Genomic DNA, 17,070 nt, shown 5'->3' on the forward strand with positions numbered 1-17,070 from the left:
GGAGTGAGTTAATCCACTTCTGCCCACAGGGCATAGTGCTGAGTGAGTTAACCCATTCCTGCCCACAGTGCACAGTGCTGAGTGAGTTAACCTACTCCTGCCCACAGGGCACATTGCTGAGTGAGTTAACCCACTCCTATCCACTGGGCACAGTGCTGACTGAGTTAACCCAATCCTACCCACAGGGCACAGTGCTGAGTGAGTTAACCCACTCCCGCCCACAGGGCACAGTGCTGAGTGTGTTAACAAACTCGGGCCCACAGGGCACAGTGCTGAGTGAGTTAACCCACTCCCGCCCACAGTGAAAAGTCCTGAGTGTGTTAACCCAATCCTGCCCACAGGGCACAGTGCTGAGTGAGTTAACCCACTCCTATCCACAGGGCACAGTGCTGAGTGAGTTAACCCACTCCTGCCCACAGGGCACAGTGCTGAGTGAGATAACCCACTCCTGCCCACAGGGCACATTGCTGTGTGAGTTAACCCACTCCTGGCCAAAGGGCACTGTGCTGAGTGAATCAACCCACTCCCGCCCACAAAGCACAGTGCTGAGTGAGTTAACCCACTCCTACCAACAGGGCACAGTGCTGAGTGTTAACCCACTCTGGCCCACAGGGCACATTGCTGAGTGAGTTAACCCACTCCTATCCACAGGGCACAGTGCTGAGTGAGTTAACCCACTCCCGCCCACAACGCAGAGTGCTGAGTGAGTTAACCCACTCCTATCCACAGGGCAGAGTTCTGAGTGAGTTAACACAACCCTGGCCACAGGGCACAGTGCGGAATGAGTTAACCCACTCCCGCCCACAGGGAAAAGTGCTGAGTGAGTTAACCCAATCCTGCCCACAAAGCACAGTGCTGAGTGAGTTAACCCACTCCGAGCCACAGGGAACAGTGCTGAGTGAGTTAAGCCACTCCTACCCACACGGCACAGTGTTGAGTGAGTTAACCCACAGCTGCCCACAGGGCACAGTGGTGAGTGAGTTAACCCACTCCTGCCCACAGGGCACAGTGGTGAGTGAGTTAACACAATCCTGGCCACAGGGCACAGTGCGGAGTGACTTAACCCACTCCCGCCCACAGGGAAAAGTGCTGAGTGAGTTAACCCAATCCTGCCCACAAAGCACAGTGCTGAGTGATTTAACCCACTCCTACCCACAGGGCACAGTGGTGAGTGAGATAAACCACTCCTACCCACAGGGCACAGTGGTGAGTGAGTTAACCCACTCCTGCCCACAGTGCACGGTGCTGAGTGAGTTAACCCACTCCTACAAACAGGGCACAGTGCTGAGTGAGTTAACCCACTCCTGCCCAAAGGGCAAAGTGCTGAGTGAGTTAACCCACTCCTACCCACAGGGCGCAGTGCTGAGTGAGTTAACCCACTCTTGCCCAAAGGGCAAAGAGCTGAGTGAGTTAACCCACTCCTACGCACAGGTCACAGTGCTGAGTGAGGTAACCCACTCCTACCTACAGGGCACGGTGTTGAGTGAGTTAACCCACTCCTGCCCACAGGGCACAGTGGTGAGTGAGTTAACCCACTCCTGCCCACAGGCACAGTGCTGAGTGAGTTAACACACTCCCACCCGAAGGGCACAGTGCTGAGTGAGTTAACCCACACCCACCCACAGGGCAGTGTGCTGAGCGAGTTAAACCACTCCCACCCACAGGGCACAGTGCTCAGTGAGTTAACCCACTCCTGCCCACGGGGCACAGTGCTCAGTGAGTTAACCCACGCTTACCCTCAGGTCACAGTGCTGAGTGAGTTAACCTACTCCTGCCCACAGGGCACAGGGCTGGGTGAGCTAACTCACTCCTAGCCACAGGGAACAGTGCTGAGTGAGTTAACCCATTCCTGCCTGCAGGGCACAGTGTTGAGTGAGTTAACCCACTCCCACCCACAGGGCACAGTGCTCAGTGTGTTAACCCACTCCTGCCCATGGGGCACACTGCTCAGTGAGTTAACCCACGCTTACCCACAGGGCACAGTGCTGAGTGAGTTAACCCACTCCTGCCCACAGGGCACAGTGGTGAGTGAGTTAAGCCACTCCCGCCCACAGGGCACAGGGCTGAGTGAGCTAACCCACTCCCGCCCAAAGGGCACAGTGCTGAGTGAGTTAACCCACACCCACCCACAGGGCACTGTGCTCAGTGAGTTAACCCAATCCCACCCACAGGGCACAGTGCTCAGTGAGTTAACCCACTCCTGCCCACGGGGCACAGTGCTCAGTGAGTTAACCCACGCTTACCCACAGGGAACAATGCTGAGTCACTTAACCCATTCCTGCCCGCAGGGCACAGTGCTGAGTGAGTTAACCCACACCTACCCACAGGGCACTGTGCTGAGTGAGTTAACCCACTCCCAAACACAGGGCACAGTGCTCAGTGAGTTAACCCACTCCTGCCCACGGGGCCCAGTGCCCAGTGAGTTAACCCACGCTTACCCACAGGGCACAGTGCTGTGTGAGTTAACCTACTCCTGCCCACAGGGCACAGGGCTGAGTGAGTTAACTCACTCCTAGCCACAGGGAACAGTGCTGAGTGAGTTAACCCATTCCTGCCCACAGGGCACAGTGCTGAGTCAGTTAACACACTCATGACCACAGGGCATAGTGCTGAGTGTGTTAACGGCACCCGCCCATAGGGCACAGTGCTGAGTGAGTTAACCCACTCCCGCCCACAGGGCACAGTGCTGAGTGTGTTAACCCACTCCCGCCCACAAGGCACAGTGCTGAGTGAGATAACATACTCGTACCCACAGGGCACAGTGGTGAGTGAGTTAACCAACTCCTACCAAGAGGGCACAGTGCTAATTGAGTTAACCCACTCCTACCAACAGGGCACAGTGCTGAGTGAGTTAACCCACTCCCGCCCACAGGGCACAGTTCTGAGTGAGTTAACATACTCACGCCCACAGGGCACAGTGCTGAGTGAGTAAACCCACTCCTACCCACAGGGCACAGTGCTGAGTGAGGTAGCCCACTCCTTCCCACACGGCACAGTGTTGAGTGAGGTAGCCCACTCCTACCCACAGGGCACAGTGCTGAGTGAGTTAACCCACTCCTGCCCACAAGGCACAGTGCTGAGTGAGTTAACCCACTCCTGCCCACAGGGCACAGTGCTTAGTGAGTTAACCCACTCCTGCCCACAGGGCATAATGCTGAGTGAGTTAACCCACTCACGCCCACAGTGCTTAGTGAGTTAACCCACTCCTGCCCACAGGGCATAATGCTGAGTCAGTTAACCCACTCACGCCCACAGGGCACAGTGCTGAGTGAGTTAACCCACTCCTGCCCACAGGGCATAATGCTGAGTGAGTTAACCCACACCCACCCACAGGGCACTGTGCTCAGTGAGTTAACCCAATCCCACCCACAAGGCACAGTGCTCAGTGAGTTAACCCACGCTTACCCACAGGGAACAATGCTGAGTCACTTAACCCATTCCTGCCCGCAGGGCACAGTGCTGAGTGTGTTAACCCACTCCCACCCACAGGGCACAGTGCTGAGTGAGTTAACCCACACCTACCCACAGGGCACTGTGCTGAGTGAGTTAACCCACTCCCAAACACAGGGCACAGTGCTCAGTGAGTTAACCCACTCCTGCCCACGGGGCCCAGTGCCCAGTGAGTTAACCCACGCTTACCCACAGGGCACAGTGCTGTGTGAGTTAACCTACTCCTGCCCACAGGGCACAGGGCTGAGTGAGTTAACTCACTCCTAGCCACAGGGAACAATGCTGAGTAAGTTAACCCATTCCTGCCCACAGGGCACAGTGCTGAGTCAGTTAACACACTCATGACCACAGGGCATAGTGCTGAGTGTGTTAACGGCACCCGCCCATAGGGCACAGTGCTGAGTGAGTTAACCCACTCCTGCCCACAGGGCACAGTGCTGAGTGTGTTAACCCACTCCCGCCCACAAGGCACAGTGCTGAGTGAGATAACATACTCGTACCCACAGGGCACAGTGGTGAGTGAGTTAACCAACTCCTACCAAGAGGGCACAGTGCTAATTGAGTTAACCCACTCCTACCAACAGGGCACAGTGCTGAGTGAGTTAACCCACTCCCGCCCACAGGGCACAGTGCTGAGTGAGTAAACCCACTCCTGCCCACAGGGCATAATGCTGAGTGAGTTAACCCACACCCACCCACAGGGCACTGTGCTCAGTGAGTTAACCCAATCCCACCCACAGGGCACAGTGCTCAGTGAGTTAACCCACGCTTACCCACAGGGAACAATGCTGAGTGACTTAACCCATTCCTGCCCGCAGGGCACAGTGCTGAGTGTGTTAACCCACTCCCACCCACAGGGCACAGTGCTGTGAGTTAACCCACACCTACCCACAAGGCACTGTGCTGAGTGAGTTAACCCACTCCCAAACACAGGGCACAGTGCTCAGTGAGTTAACCCACTCCTGCCCACGGGGCACAGTGCCCAGTGAGTTAACCCACGCTTACCCACAGGGCACAGTGCTGTGTGAGTTAACCTACTCCTGCCCACAGGGCACAGGGCTGAGTGAGTTAACTCACTCCTAGCCACAGGGAACAATGCTGAGTGAGTTAACCCATTCCTGCCCACAGGGCACAGTGCTGAGTCAGTTAACACACTCATGACCACAGGGCATAGTGCTGAGTGTGTTAACGGCACCCGCCCATAGGGTACAGTGCTGAGTGAGTTAACCCACTCCCGCCCACAGGGCACAGTGCTGAGTGTGTTAACCCACTCCCGCCCACAAGGCACAGTGCTGAGTGAGATAACATACTCGTACCCACAGGACACAGTGGTGAGTGAGTTAACCAACTCCTACCAAGAGGGCACAGTGCTAATTGAGTTAACCCACTCCTACCAACAGGGCACAGTGCTGAGTGAGTTAACCCACTCCCGCCCACAGGGCACAGTTCTGAGTGAGTTAACATACTCCCGCCCACAGGGCACAGTGCTGAGTGAGTTAACATACTCACGCCCACAGGGCACAGTGCTGAGTGAGTAAACCCACTCCTACCCACAGGGCACAGTGCTGAGTGAGGTAGCCCACTCCTTCCCACACGGCACAGTGTTGAGTGAGGTAGCCCACTCCTACCCACAGGGCACAGTGCTGAGTGAGTTAACACACTCCTGCCGACGGGGCACTGTGCTGAGTGAGTTAACGCATGCTTACCCATAGGGCACAGTGCTGAGTGAGTTAACCCATGCTTACCCATAGGGCACAGTGCTGAGTGAGATGACACACTCCTGCCCACAAGGCACAGTGCTGAGTAAGTTAACCCACGCTTACCCACAGGGCACAGTGCTAAGTGAGTTCACCCACTCCCGCCCACAGGGCACAGTGCAGAGTGAGTTAACTCACTCCTGCCCACAGGGGACAGTGCTGAGTGAGTTAACCCACTCCTGCCCACAGGGCACAGTGCTGAGTGAGTTAACCCAATCCCGCCCACAGGGCACAGTGCTGAGTGAGTTAACACACTCCTATCCACAGGGCACAGTGCTGAGTGAGTTAACTCACTCCTGTCCACAGGGCACAGTGCTGAGTGAGTTAACCCACTCCTGCCGACGGTGCACATTGCTGAGTGAGTTATCGAACTCGTACCCACAGGGCACGGTGCTGAGTGAGTTAACCCACTCCTACCAACTGGGCACAGTGCTGAGTGAGTTAACCCACTCCTGCCCAAAGGGCAAATTGCTGAGTGACATAACCCACTCCCACCCACAGGGCACAGTGCTGAGTGAGGTAACTCAATCCCGCCCGCAGAGCACAGTGCTGAGTGAGTTAACCCACTCCTGCCGACGGTGCACAGTGCTGAGTGAGTTATCAAACTCGTACCCACAGGGCACAGTGCTGAGTGAGTTAACCCACTCCTACCAACTGGGCACAGTGCTGTGTGAGTTAACCCACTCATGCCCATAGGGCACAGTGCGGAGTGAGTTAACCCACTCCTACCCACAGGGCACAGTGCTGAGTGAGTTAACCCACTCCCGCCCACAGGGCACAGGGCTGAGACAGTTAACCCATTCCTGCCCACAAGACACAGTGCTGAGTGAGTTAGCCCACACTTACCCACAGGGCACAGTGCAGAGTGAGTTAACCCAATACTGCCCACAAGGCACAGTGCTGAGTGAGTTAACCCACACCTGCCCAAAGGGCAAAGTGCTGAGTGACGTAACCCACTCCCACCCACAGGGCACAGTGCTGAGTGAGGTAACCCACGCTTATGCACAGGGCACAGTGCTGAGTGAGTTAACCCACTCCCGCCCACGGGGCACAGTGCTGAGTGATTTAACCTAATCACGCCCACAGGGCAAAATGCTGAGTGAGATAACCCAATCCCGCTCACAGGTCACAGTGCTGAGTGACTTAACCCACTGCCACCCACAGGCCACAGTGCTGAGTGAGTTAACCCAACCCCCCCCCCCACCACAGGGCACAGTGCTGAGTGAGTTAACCCACTCCTACCCACAGGGCACAGTGCTGAGTGAGTTAAGCACTCCTACCGACAGGGCACAGTGCTGAGTGAGTTAACCCACTCCTACCCACAGGGCACAGTGCTGAGTGAGTTAACACACTCCTACTCACAGGGCACACTGCTAATTGAGTTAACCTACTCCCGCCCACAGCACACAGTGCTAACCACTCCTACCCACAGGGCACAGTGCTGAGTGAGTTAACCCACTCCCTGCCACAGGGCACAATGCTGAGTGAGTTAACCTAATCACGCCCACAGGGCATAATGCTGAGAGAGTTAACCCACTTGTACCCACAGGGCACAGTGCCGAGTGAGTTAACCCACTCCTACCCACAGGGCACAGTGCTGAGTGAGATAAGCACTCCTGCCCACAGGGCACAGGGCTGAGTGAGTTAATCCAACACCGCCCACAGGGCACAGTGCTGAGTGAGTTAATCCAATGCCGACCACAGATCACAGTGCTGAATGAGTTAACCCACTCCTACCCACAGGGTACAGTGCTGAGTGAGTTAACCTAATCAAGCCCACAGGGCACAGGGCTGAGTGAGTTAACCTAATCTAGCCCACAGGGCAGAGTGAGTTAACCCACGCCTGCCCACAGGGCACAGTGCTGAATGAGTTAACCTAATCAAGACCACAGGGCACAGGGTTGACTGAGTTAACCCACTTGTACCCACAGGGCACAGCGCTGATTGAATTAACCCACTCCTGCCCACAGGGCACAGTGCTGAGTGAGTTAACCCAGTCCTACCCACAGAGCACAGTGCTGAGTGAATTAACCCAATCCCGCCCACAGGGCACAGAGCTGAGTGAGTTATCCCACTGCCACCCACAGGGTACAGTGCTGAGTGAGTTAACCCACTCCCGCCCACAGGGCACAGGGCTGAGTGAGTTAACCCACTCCTGCCCAAAATGCACAGTGCTGAGTGAGTTACCCAAGTTTATCCACAGTGTACAGTGCTAAGTGAGTTAACCCACTCCCGCCCACAGGGCACAGTGCTGAATAAGTTAACCCACTCCTGCCCACAGGGCAAAGTGCTGAGTGTTAACCCACTCCTGCCCACAGGGCACATTGCTGAGTGAGTTAACCCACTCCTATCCACAGGGCACAGTGCTGAGTGAGTTAACCCACTCCCGCCCACAGTGAAAAGTGCTGAGTGAGTTAACCCAATCCTGCCCACAGGGCACAGAGCTCAGTGAGTTAACCCACTCCTAACCACAGGGAACTGTGCTGAGTGAGTTAAGCCACTCCTACCCACAGGGCACAGTGCTCAGTGAGTTAACCCACTCCTACCCGCAGGGCACAGTGCTGAGCGTGTTAAGCCAATCCTACCCACAGGGCACAGTGCTGAGTGTGTTAAACCACTCCTACCGACAGGGCACAGTGCTGAGTGAGTTAACCCACTCCTACCCACAGGGCACAGTGCTGAGTGAGTTAACACACTCCTACTCACAGGGCACACACTCCCGCCCACAGCACACAGTGCTAACCACTCCTACCCACAGGGCACAGTGCTGAGTGAGTTAACCCACTCCCTGCCACAGGGCACAATGCTGAGTGAGTTAACCTAATCACGCCCACAGGGCATAATGCTGAGAGAGTTAACCCACTTGTACCCACAGGGCACAGTGCTGAGTGAGTTAACCCACTCCTACCCACAGAGTACTTTGCTGAATGAGTTAACCCACTCCTACCCACAGGGCACAGTGCTGAGTGATTTAACCCACTCCTACCCACACGGCACAGTGCTGGGTGAGTTAACCCACTCCTACCCACAGAGTACAGTGGTGAATGAGTTAACCCACTCCTACCCACAGAGCACAGTGCTGAGTGAGTTAACCCAATCCCGCCCACAGGGCACAGTGCTGAGTGAGTTAACCCACTCCTACCCACAGGGCACAGTGCTGAGTGATTTAACCCACTCCTACCCACAGGGCACAGTGCTGAGTGAGTTAACCCACTCCTACCCACAGGGCACAGTGCTGAGTGATTTAACCCACTCCTACCCACAGGGCACAGTGCTGGGTGAGTTAACCCACTCCCACCCACAGGGCACAGTGCTGTGTGAGTTAACCCACTGCTGCCCACAGGGCACAGTGGTGATGGGTTAACCCACTCCTACCCACAGGGCACAGTGCTGAGTGAGTTAACCCACTGCTGCCCACAGGGCACAGTGCTGAGTGAGTTAACACATTCCTGCCCTCAGGGCACTGTGCTGAGTGAGTTAACCCACTCCTACCCACAGGGCACAGTGCTGAGTGAGTTAACCCACTCCTACCCACAGAGTACTTTGCTGAATGAGTTAACCCACTCCTACCCACAGGGCACAGTGCTGAGTGATTTAACCCACTCCTACCCACACGGCACAGTGCTGGGTGAGTTAACCCACTCCTACCCACAGAGTACAGTGGTGAATGAGTTAACCCACTCCTACCCACAGAGCACAGTGCTGAGTGAGTTAACCCAATCCCGCCCACAGGGCACAGTGCTGAGTGAGTTAACCCACTCCTACCCACAGGGCACAGTGCTGAGTGATTTAACCCACTCCTACCCACAGGGCACAGTGCTGAGTGAGTTAACCCACTCCTACCCACAGGGCACAGTGCTGAGTGATTTAACCCACTCCTACCCACAGGGCACAGTGCTGGGTGAGTTAACCCACTCCCACCCACAGGGCACAGTGCTGTGTGAGTTAACCCACTGCTGCCCACAGGGCACAGTGGTGATGGGTTAACCCACTCCTACCCACAGGGCACAGTGCTGAGTGATTTAACCCACTCCTACCCACAGGGCACAGTGCTGGGTGAGTTAACCCACTCCCACCCACAGGGCACAGTGCTGTGTGAGTTAACCCACTGCTGCCCACAGGGCACAGTGGTGATGGGTTAACCCACTCCTACCCACAGGGCACAGTGCTGAGTGAGTTAACCCACTGCTGCCCACAGGGCACAGTGCTGAGTGAGTTAACACATTCCTGCCCTCAGGGCACTGTGCTGAGTGAGTTAACCCACTCCTACCCACAGGGCACAGTGCTGAGTGAGTTAACCTACTCCCGTTCACAGTGCACAGTGCTGAGTGAGTTAACCCACTCCTATCCATAGGGAACAGTGCTGAGTGAGTTAACCCACTCCCGCTGACAGTGGACAGTGCTGAGTGAGGTAACCCACTCTTGCCCACCGGGCACAGTGCTGAGTGAATTAACCCACTCCTGCCCACAGGGTACACTGCAGAGTGAGTTAACCCACTCCTGCCCACAGGGCACAGAGCTGAGTGAGTTAACCCACTCCTGCCCACAGGGCACAGTGCTGAGCGAGTTAACCCACTCCTACCCACAGGGCACAGTGGTGAGTGAGTTACCCCACTCCTACCCACATGGTACAGTGCTGAGTGAGTTAACCCACTCCCGCCCACAGAGCACACTGCTGAGTGAGTTAACCCACTCCCGCCCACAGCACACAGTGCTAACCACTCCTACCCACAGGGCACAGTGCTGAGTGATTTAACCCACTCCTACCCACAGGGCACAGTGCTGGGTGAGTTAACCCACTCCCACCCACAGGGCACAGTGCTGGGTGAGTTAACCCACTCCCACCCACAGGGCACAGTGCTGTGTGAGTTAACCCACTGCTGCCCACAGGGCACAGTGGTGATGAGTTAACCCACTCCTGCCGACAGGGCACAGTGCTGAGTGAGTTACCCACACCTGCCCACAGAGCACAGTACTGAGTGAGTTAACCCATTCCTGCCCACAGGGCACAGTGCTGAGTGAGTTAACCCACTCCTGGCCACAGGGCACAGTGCTGAGTGAGTTAACCCACTCCTGCCCACAGGACACAGTGCTGAGTGCGTTAACCCACTCCTACCCACAGGGCACAGTGCTGAGTGAGTTAACCCACTGCTGCCCACACGGCACAGTGCTGAGTGAGTTAACCCATTCCTGCCCACAGGGCACTGTGCTGAGTGAGTTAACCCACTCCTACCCACAGGGCACAGTGCTGAGTGAGTTAACCCACTCCCGTTCACAGTGCACAGTGCTGAGTGAGTTAACCCACTCCTACCCATAGGGAACAGTGCTGAGCGAGTTAACACACTCCCGCTCACAGTGCACAGGGCAGAGTGAGTTAACCCACTCCCGCTGACAGTGCACAGTGCTGAGTGAGTTAACCCACTCTTGCCCACCGGGCACAGTGCTGAGTGAGTTAACCCACTCCTGCCGACAGGGTATACTGCAGAGTGAGTTAACCCACTCCTGCCCACAGGGCACATTGCTGAGGGAGTTAACCCACTCCTGCCCACGGGGCACAGTGCTGAGCGAGTTAACCCACTCCTACCCACAGGGTACAGTGCTGAGTGAGTTAACCCACTCCCGCCCACAGGGCACAGAGCTGAGTGAGTTAACCCACTCCTGCCCACAGGGCACATTGCTGAGTCAGTTAACCCACTCCTCCCAACATGGCACAGTGCTGAGTGAGTTACCCCACTCCTACCCACAGGGCACAGTGCTGAGTGAGTTAACCAACTCAAGCCCACAGAGCACAGTGCTGAGTGAGTTAACCCACTCCTACAGACAGGGCACAGTGCTGAGTGAGTTAACCCACTCCCACCCACAGCACGCAGTGCTAACCACTCCTACCCACAGGGCACAGTGCTGACTGACTTAAGCCACTCCCTGCCACAGGGCACAATGCTGAGTGAGTTAACCTAATCACGCCCACAGGGCACAGTGCTGAGTGAGTTAACCCACTCCTACCCACAGAGTACAGTGCTGAGTGAGTTAACCCACTCCTACCCACAGGGCACAGTGCTGAGTGAGTTAACCCACTCCTACCCACAGAGTACAGTGCTGAGTGAGTTAACCCACTCCTACCCACAGGGCACAGTGCTGAGTGAGTTAACCCACTCCTACCCACAGGGCACAGTGCTGGGTGAGTTAACCCACTCCCACCCTCAGGGCACAGTGCTCTGTGAGTTAACCCACTCCTGCCCACAGGGCACAGTGCTGGGTGAGTTAACCCACTCCCACCCTCAGGGCACAGTGCTCTGTGAGTTAACCCACTCCTGCCCACAGGGCACAGTGCTGAGTGAGTTAACCCACTCCCACCCATAGGGCACAGTGCTGAATGAGTTAACCCACTCCTGCCCACAGGGCACTATGCTGAGTGAGTTAACCCACTGCTGGCCACAGGGCACAGTGCTGAGTGAGTTAACCCACTCCTGCCCACAGGACACAGTGCTGAGTGAGTTAACCCATTCCTACCCACAGGGCACAGTGCTGAGTGAGTTAACCCACTGCTGCCCACAGGGCACCGTGCTGAATGAGTTAACCCATTCCTGCCCACAGGGCACAGTGCTGAGTGAGTTAACCCACTCCCGTTCACAGTGCACAGTGCTAAGTGAGTTAACCCACTCCTACCCATAGGGAACAGTGCTGAGCGAGTTAACACACTCCCGCTCACAGTGCACAGTGCAGAGTGAGTTAACCCACTCCCGCTCACAATGCACAGTGCTGAGTGAGTTAACCCACTCTTGCCCACCGGGCACAGTGCTGAGTGAGTTAACCCACTCCTGCCCACAGGGTACACTGCAGAGTGAGTTAACCCACTCCTGCCCACAGGGCACAGTGCTGAGTGAGTTAACCCACTCCTGCCCACAGGGCCCAGTGCTGAGTGAGTTAACCCACTACTACCCACAGGGCACAGTGGTGAGTGAGTTAACCCACTCCTGCCCTCACAGCACAGTGCTGAGTGAGTTAACCCACTACTACCCACAGGGCACAGTGGTGAGTGAGTTAACCCACTCCTGCCCTCACAGCACAGTGCTGAGTGAGTTAACCCACTCCTCCCCACAGAGCACAGTGCTGAGTGAGTTAACCCACTCCCGCCAATAGGGAACAGTGTTGAGTGAGTTAACCCACTCCCGCCCACTGTGCACAGAGCTGAATCTGTTAACCCTCTCCTATCCACAGAGCACAGTGCTGAGTGAGTTAACCCGCTCCCGCTCACAGGACACAGTGCTGAGTAAGTTAACCCATTCCAAACACAGGCACAGTGCTTAGTGAGTTAACCCAGTCCTACCTACAGGGCACAGTGCTGAATGAGTTAACCCACTCCTGCCCACAGGGCCCAGTGCATTAGTGAGTTAACCCACTCTCACCTTCAGGGCACAGTGCTGATTCAGTTAACCCACTCCTATCCACAGAGCACAGTGCTGAGTGAGTTAACCTACTCCTTCCCACAGAGCACAGTGCTGAGTGAGTTACGCTGCTCCCACGTATAGGGGCCAGTCTTGAGTGTACTAACCCACTCTCACATACAGTTGGCAGTCTTGAATGAGTTAACCTGTTCACACCTGCAGGGCAGCAAAAATGTTAACCCACTCATACTCATATGGGGCAGTGCTGAGTGGGTTAACCTGTTCGCACCCACGGGAGACAATGTTGAACGAGTTAAGCCAGCCATACGCACAGGGGACTGTGCTGAATAAGTTAACCCAGTTACAACTACAAGGGCAGGTGAGTCAGTCAACCTACTTATGCTCAGAAGAGGTAGTGCTGAGTAAGTTAACCCAGTTACACCTGCGGGGAGTAGTTAGCTCGCTGGTTAACACACTCCCATTCACAAATATGATCCGAACCAATGCGATGTCACGCGACTCAGTCCTCAGCACGTGTTCCTGAGTGTGTATCAGAGTGAGTGACCCTGGAGCACAGTGCGAAGTGAGAGTTGACATTAGTAGCAACAACTAGAAGCTGACTGCCTAAAGTCATTTCTCATTGGACCCATTGAGGCAGCACATGGAGCAGATATCCATCTCATTAGTCTGCGCTGAATTCTAACCCCAGTATAGAGGTGATAAGCCAGAGCTGGCTGATCCATTGCATTACTCAATCTCCTTTTGAAAAATGTTTATTGAAATCAGTTGAGGGTTCTCGGTTGTTCTAAGCATGGTTGGCTGAGAATCTACCCCTGTGCAATGGAATACTCACTCTGTCTCCAGATTCTTCTTGTGACAGAGGCAGTAACAGCACAAGAACAGCAGGAGCAGCAGCAGTAGCAACAAAACCAGAGCCCCAGCCGCAATCACACCTACTCGCCCGTTGGAGCCTGCGTAGAGAGAGGAAACAAGGGTGAGCAGCATGGCACCAATCAAAACCCACACACTGCAGACTGCTTCACAGGGCCAGCTGAGCAGGATCTATCAGAATGTTGCTATGAGGGGGAATATCAGAATGATACAGTGAGGGGAGCGAGGTATATCGGAGTGTTACAGTGAGGGGAGTGAGGTATATTGGAGTGTTACAGTGAGGGGAGCGAGGTATATTGGAGTGTTAGTGAGGGGAGCGAGGTATATCGGAGTGTTACAGTGAGGGGAGTGAGGTATATTGGAGTGTTACAGTGAGGGGAGCGAGGTATATTGGAGTGTTAGTGAGGGGAGTGAGGTATATTGGAGAGTTACAGAGAGGGGAGTGAGGTATATTGGAGTGTTAGTGAGGGGAGCGAGGTATATTGGAGTGTTACAGAGAGGGGAGCGAGGTATATTGGAGTGTTACAGAGAGGGGAGCGAGGTATATTGGAGTGTTACAGTGAGGGGAGCGAGGTATATTGTAGTGTTACAGTGAGGGGAGCGAGGTATATTGGAGTGTTACAGTGAGGGGAGTGAGGTACCATGGAGCGTTACAGTGAGGGGAGTGAGGTATACCGGAGTGTTACAGTGAGGGGAGTGAGGTATACTGGAGTGTTACAGTGAGGGGAGCGAGGTAAATTGGAGTGTTACATTGAGGGGAGCGAGGTATATTGGAGTGTTACAGTGAGGGGAGATGGGTATACTGGAGTGTTACAGTGAGGGGAGCGAGGTATATTGGAGTGCTACAGTGAGGGGAGTGAGGTATACTGGAGTGTTACAGTGAGGGGAGTGAGGTATACTGGAGTGTTACAGTGAAGGGAGCGAGGTATATTGGAGTGTTACAGTGGGAGGAGCGAGGTATATTGGAGTGTTACAGTGAGAGGAGTGAGGTATATTGGAGTGTTACAGTGAGGGGAGTGAGGTATATTGGAGTGTTACAGTGAGGGGAGTGAGGTATATTGGAGTGTTACAGTGAAGGGAGCGAGGTATATTGGAGTGTTACAGTGAGGGGAGCGAGGTATATTGGAGTGTTACAGTCAGGGCAGCAAGGTATATTGGAGTGTTACACTGAAGAATATATTAAGTGTTACAGTGAGTGAGATAATGGAGTGTTACTGTGAGGGGAGTGAGGTATATTGAAGTGTTACAGTGAGGGCTGCGAGGTATATTGGAGTGTTACAGTGAGGGGAGTGAGGTATATTGGAGTGTTACAGTGAGGGGAGCGAGGTATATTGGAGTGTTACAGTGAGGGGAGCGAGGTATATTGGAGTGTTACAGTGAGGAGAATGAGGTATATTGGTGTGTTACAGTGAGGGGAGCGAGGTATATCGGAGTGTTACAGTGAGGGGAGCGAGGTATATTGGAGTGTTACAGTGAGGGGAGTGAGGTATATTGGAGTGTTACAGTGAAGGGAGTGAGGTATATTGGAGTGTTACAGTGAGGGGACTGAGGTATGTTGGAGTGTTACAGTGAGGGGAGCGAGGTATATTGGAGTGTTACAGTGAGGGGAGTGAGGTATATCGGAGTGTTACAGTGAGGGGAGCGAGGTATATTGGAGTGTTACAGTGAGGGGACTGAGGTATGTTGGAGTGTTACAGTGAGGGGTGCGAGGTATATTGGAGTGTTACATTGAGGGGAGTGAGGTATATTGAAGTGTTACAGTGAGGGCTGCGAGGTATATTGGAGTGTTACAGTGAGGGGAGCGAGGTATATTGGAGTGTTACAGTGAGGGGAGTGAGGTATATCGGAGTGCTACAGTGAGGAGAGTGAGGAATATTGGATTGTTACAGTGAGGGGAGCGAGGTATATCGGAGTGTTACAGTGAGGGGAGTGAGGTATATCGGAGTGTTACAGTGAGGGGAGCGAGGTATATTGGAGTGTTACAGTGAGGGGAGTGAGGTATATTGGAGTGTTACACTGAGGGGAGCGAGGTATATTGGAGTGTTACAGTGAGGGGAGTGAGGCATCTCGGAGTGTCACAGTGAGGGGAGTGAGGTATATTGGAGTGTTACAGTGAGGGGAGCGAGGTATACTGGAGTGTTACAGTGAGGGGAGCGAGGTATATTGGAGTGTTACAGTGAGGGGAGCGAGGTATATTGGATTTTTACAGTGAGAGGGTCGAGCTATATTGGAGTGTTACAGTGAGGGGAGCGAGGTATATTGGAGTGTTACAGTGAGGGGCGTGAGGTATATTGGAGTGTTACAGTGAGGGGAGTGAGGTATATTGGAGTGTTACAGTGAGGGGAGTGAGGTATATTGGAGTGTTACAGTGAGGGGAGTGAGGTATATCGGAGCGTTACAGTGAGGGGAGCGAGGTATATTGGAGTGTTACAGTGAGGGGTGTGAGGTATATTGGAGTGTTACAGTGAGGGGAGCGAGGTATATTGGAGTGTTACAGTGAGGGGCGTGAGGTATATTGGAGTGTTACAGTGAGGGGAGCGAGGTATATTGGAGTGTTACAGTGAGGGGAGTGAGGTATACTGGAGTGTTACAGTGAGGGGAGCGAGTTATATCGGAGTGTTACAGTGAGGGGAGCGAGATATATTGCAGTGTTACAGTGAGGAGAGCGAGGTATACTGGAGTGTTACAGTGAGGGGAGTGAGGTATATCGGAGTGTTACAGTGAGGGGAGTGAGGTATATCAGAGTGCTACAGTGAGGAGAGTGAGGTATATTGGAGTGTTACAGTGAGGGGAGCGAGGTATATTGGAGTGCTACAGTGAGGAGAATGAGCTATATTGGTGTGTTACAGTGAGGGGAGCGAGGTATATCGGAGTGTTACAGTGAGGGGAGCGAGGTATATTGGAGTGTTACAGTGAGGGGAGTGAGGTATATTGGAGTGTTACAGTGAGGGGAGTGAGGTATATTGGAGTGTTACAGTGAGGGGAGTGAGGTATATTGGAGTGTTACAGTGAGGGGACTGAGGTATGTTGGAGTGTTACAGTGAGGGGTGCGAGGTATATTGGAGTGTTACAGTGAGGGGAGCGAGGTATATTGGAGTGTTACACTGAAGAATATATTAAGTGTTACAGTGAGTGAGATATCGGAGTGTTACAGTGAGGGGAGTGAGGTATATGGAAGTGTTACAGTGAGGGCTGCGAGGTATATTGGAGTGTTACAGTGAGGGAAGTGAGGTATATTGGAGTGTTACAGTGAGGGGCGTGAGTTATATTGGAGTGTTACAGTGAGGGGAGCGAGGTATATTGGAGTGTTACAGTGAGGGGAGTGAGGTATACTGGAGTGTTACAGTGAGGGGAGTGAGGTATATCGGAGTGTTACAGTGAGGGGAGTGAGGTATATCGGAGTGCTACAGTGAGGAGAGTGAGGTATATTGGATTGTTACAGTGAGGGGAGCGAGGTATATCGGAGTGTTACAGTGAGGGGAGCGAGGTATATCGGAGTGTTACAGTGAGGGGAGTGAGGTATATCGGAGTGTTACAGTGAGGGGAGCGAGGTATATTGGAGTGTTACAGTGAGGGGAGTGAGGTAT

The 17,070-nt window shown here is 54.0% G+C and overlaps 1 protein-coding gene across 1 annotated transcript in view; it reads right to left on the reverse strand.

Annotated features, from left to right (window-relative positions):
• scarf2 (scavenger receptor class F, member 2) overlaps positions 1-17,070 on the reverse strand; it is a 199,744-nt gene that overhangs the window by 24,578 nt on the left and 158,096 nt on the right. Inside the window, exon 8 of the mRNA XM_085961481.1 lies at positions 13,446-13,563. Within this exon, the coding sequence (XP_085817607.1) occupies positions 13,446-13,563 (118 nt within the window). The remainder of the gene's footprint in view (positions 1-13,445; positions 13,564-17,070) is intronic.

Source organism: Somniosus microcephalus, chromosome 19 (genome assembly GCF_052327205.1).
Source record: "Somniosus microcephalus isolate GS21.2 chromosome 19, FLI_Smic_1.0, whole genome shotgun sequence".
In the NCBI taxonomy this organism is placed as follows: domain Eukaryota; kingdom Metazoa; phylum Chordata; class Chondrichthyes; order Squaliformes; family Somniosidae; genus Somniosus; species Somniosus microcephalus.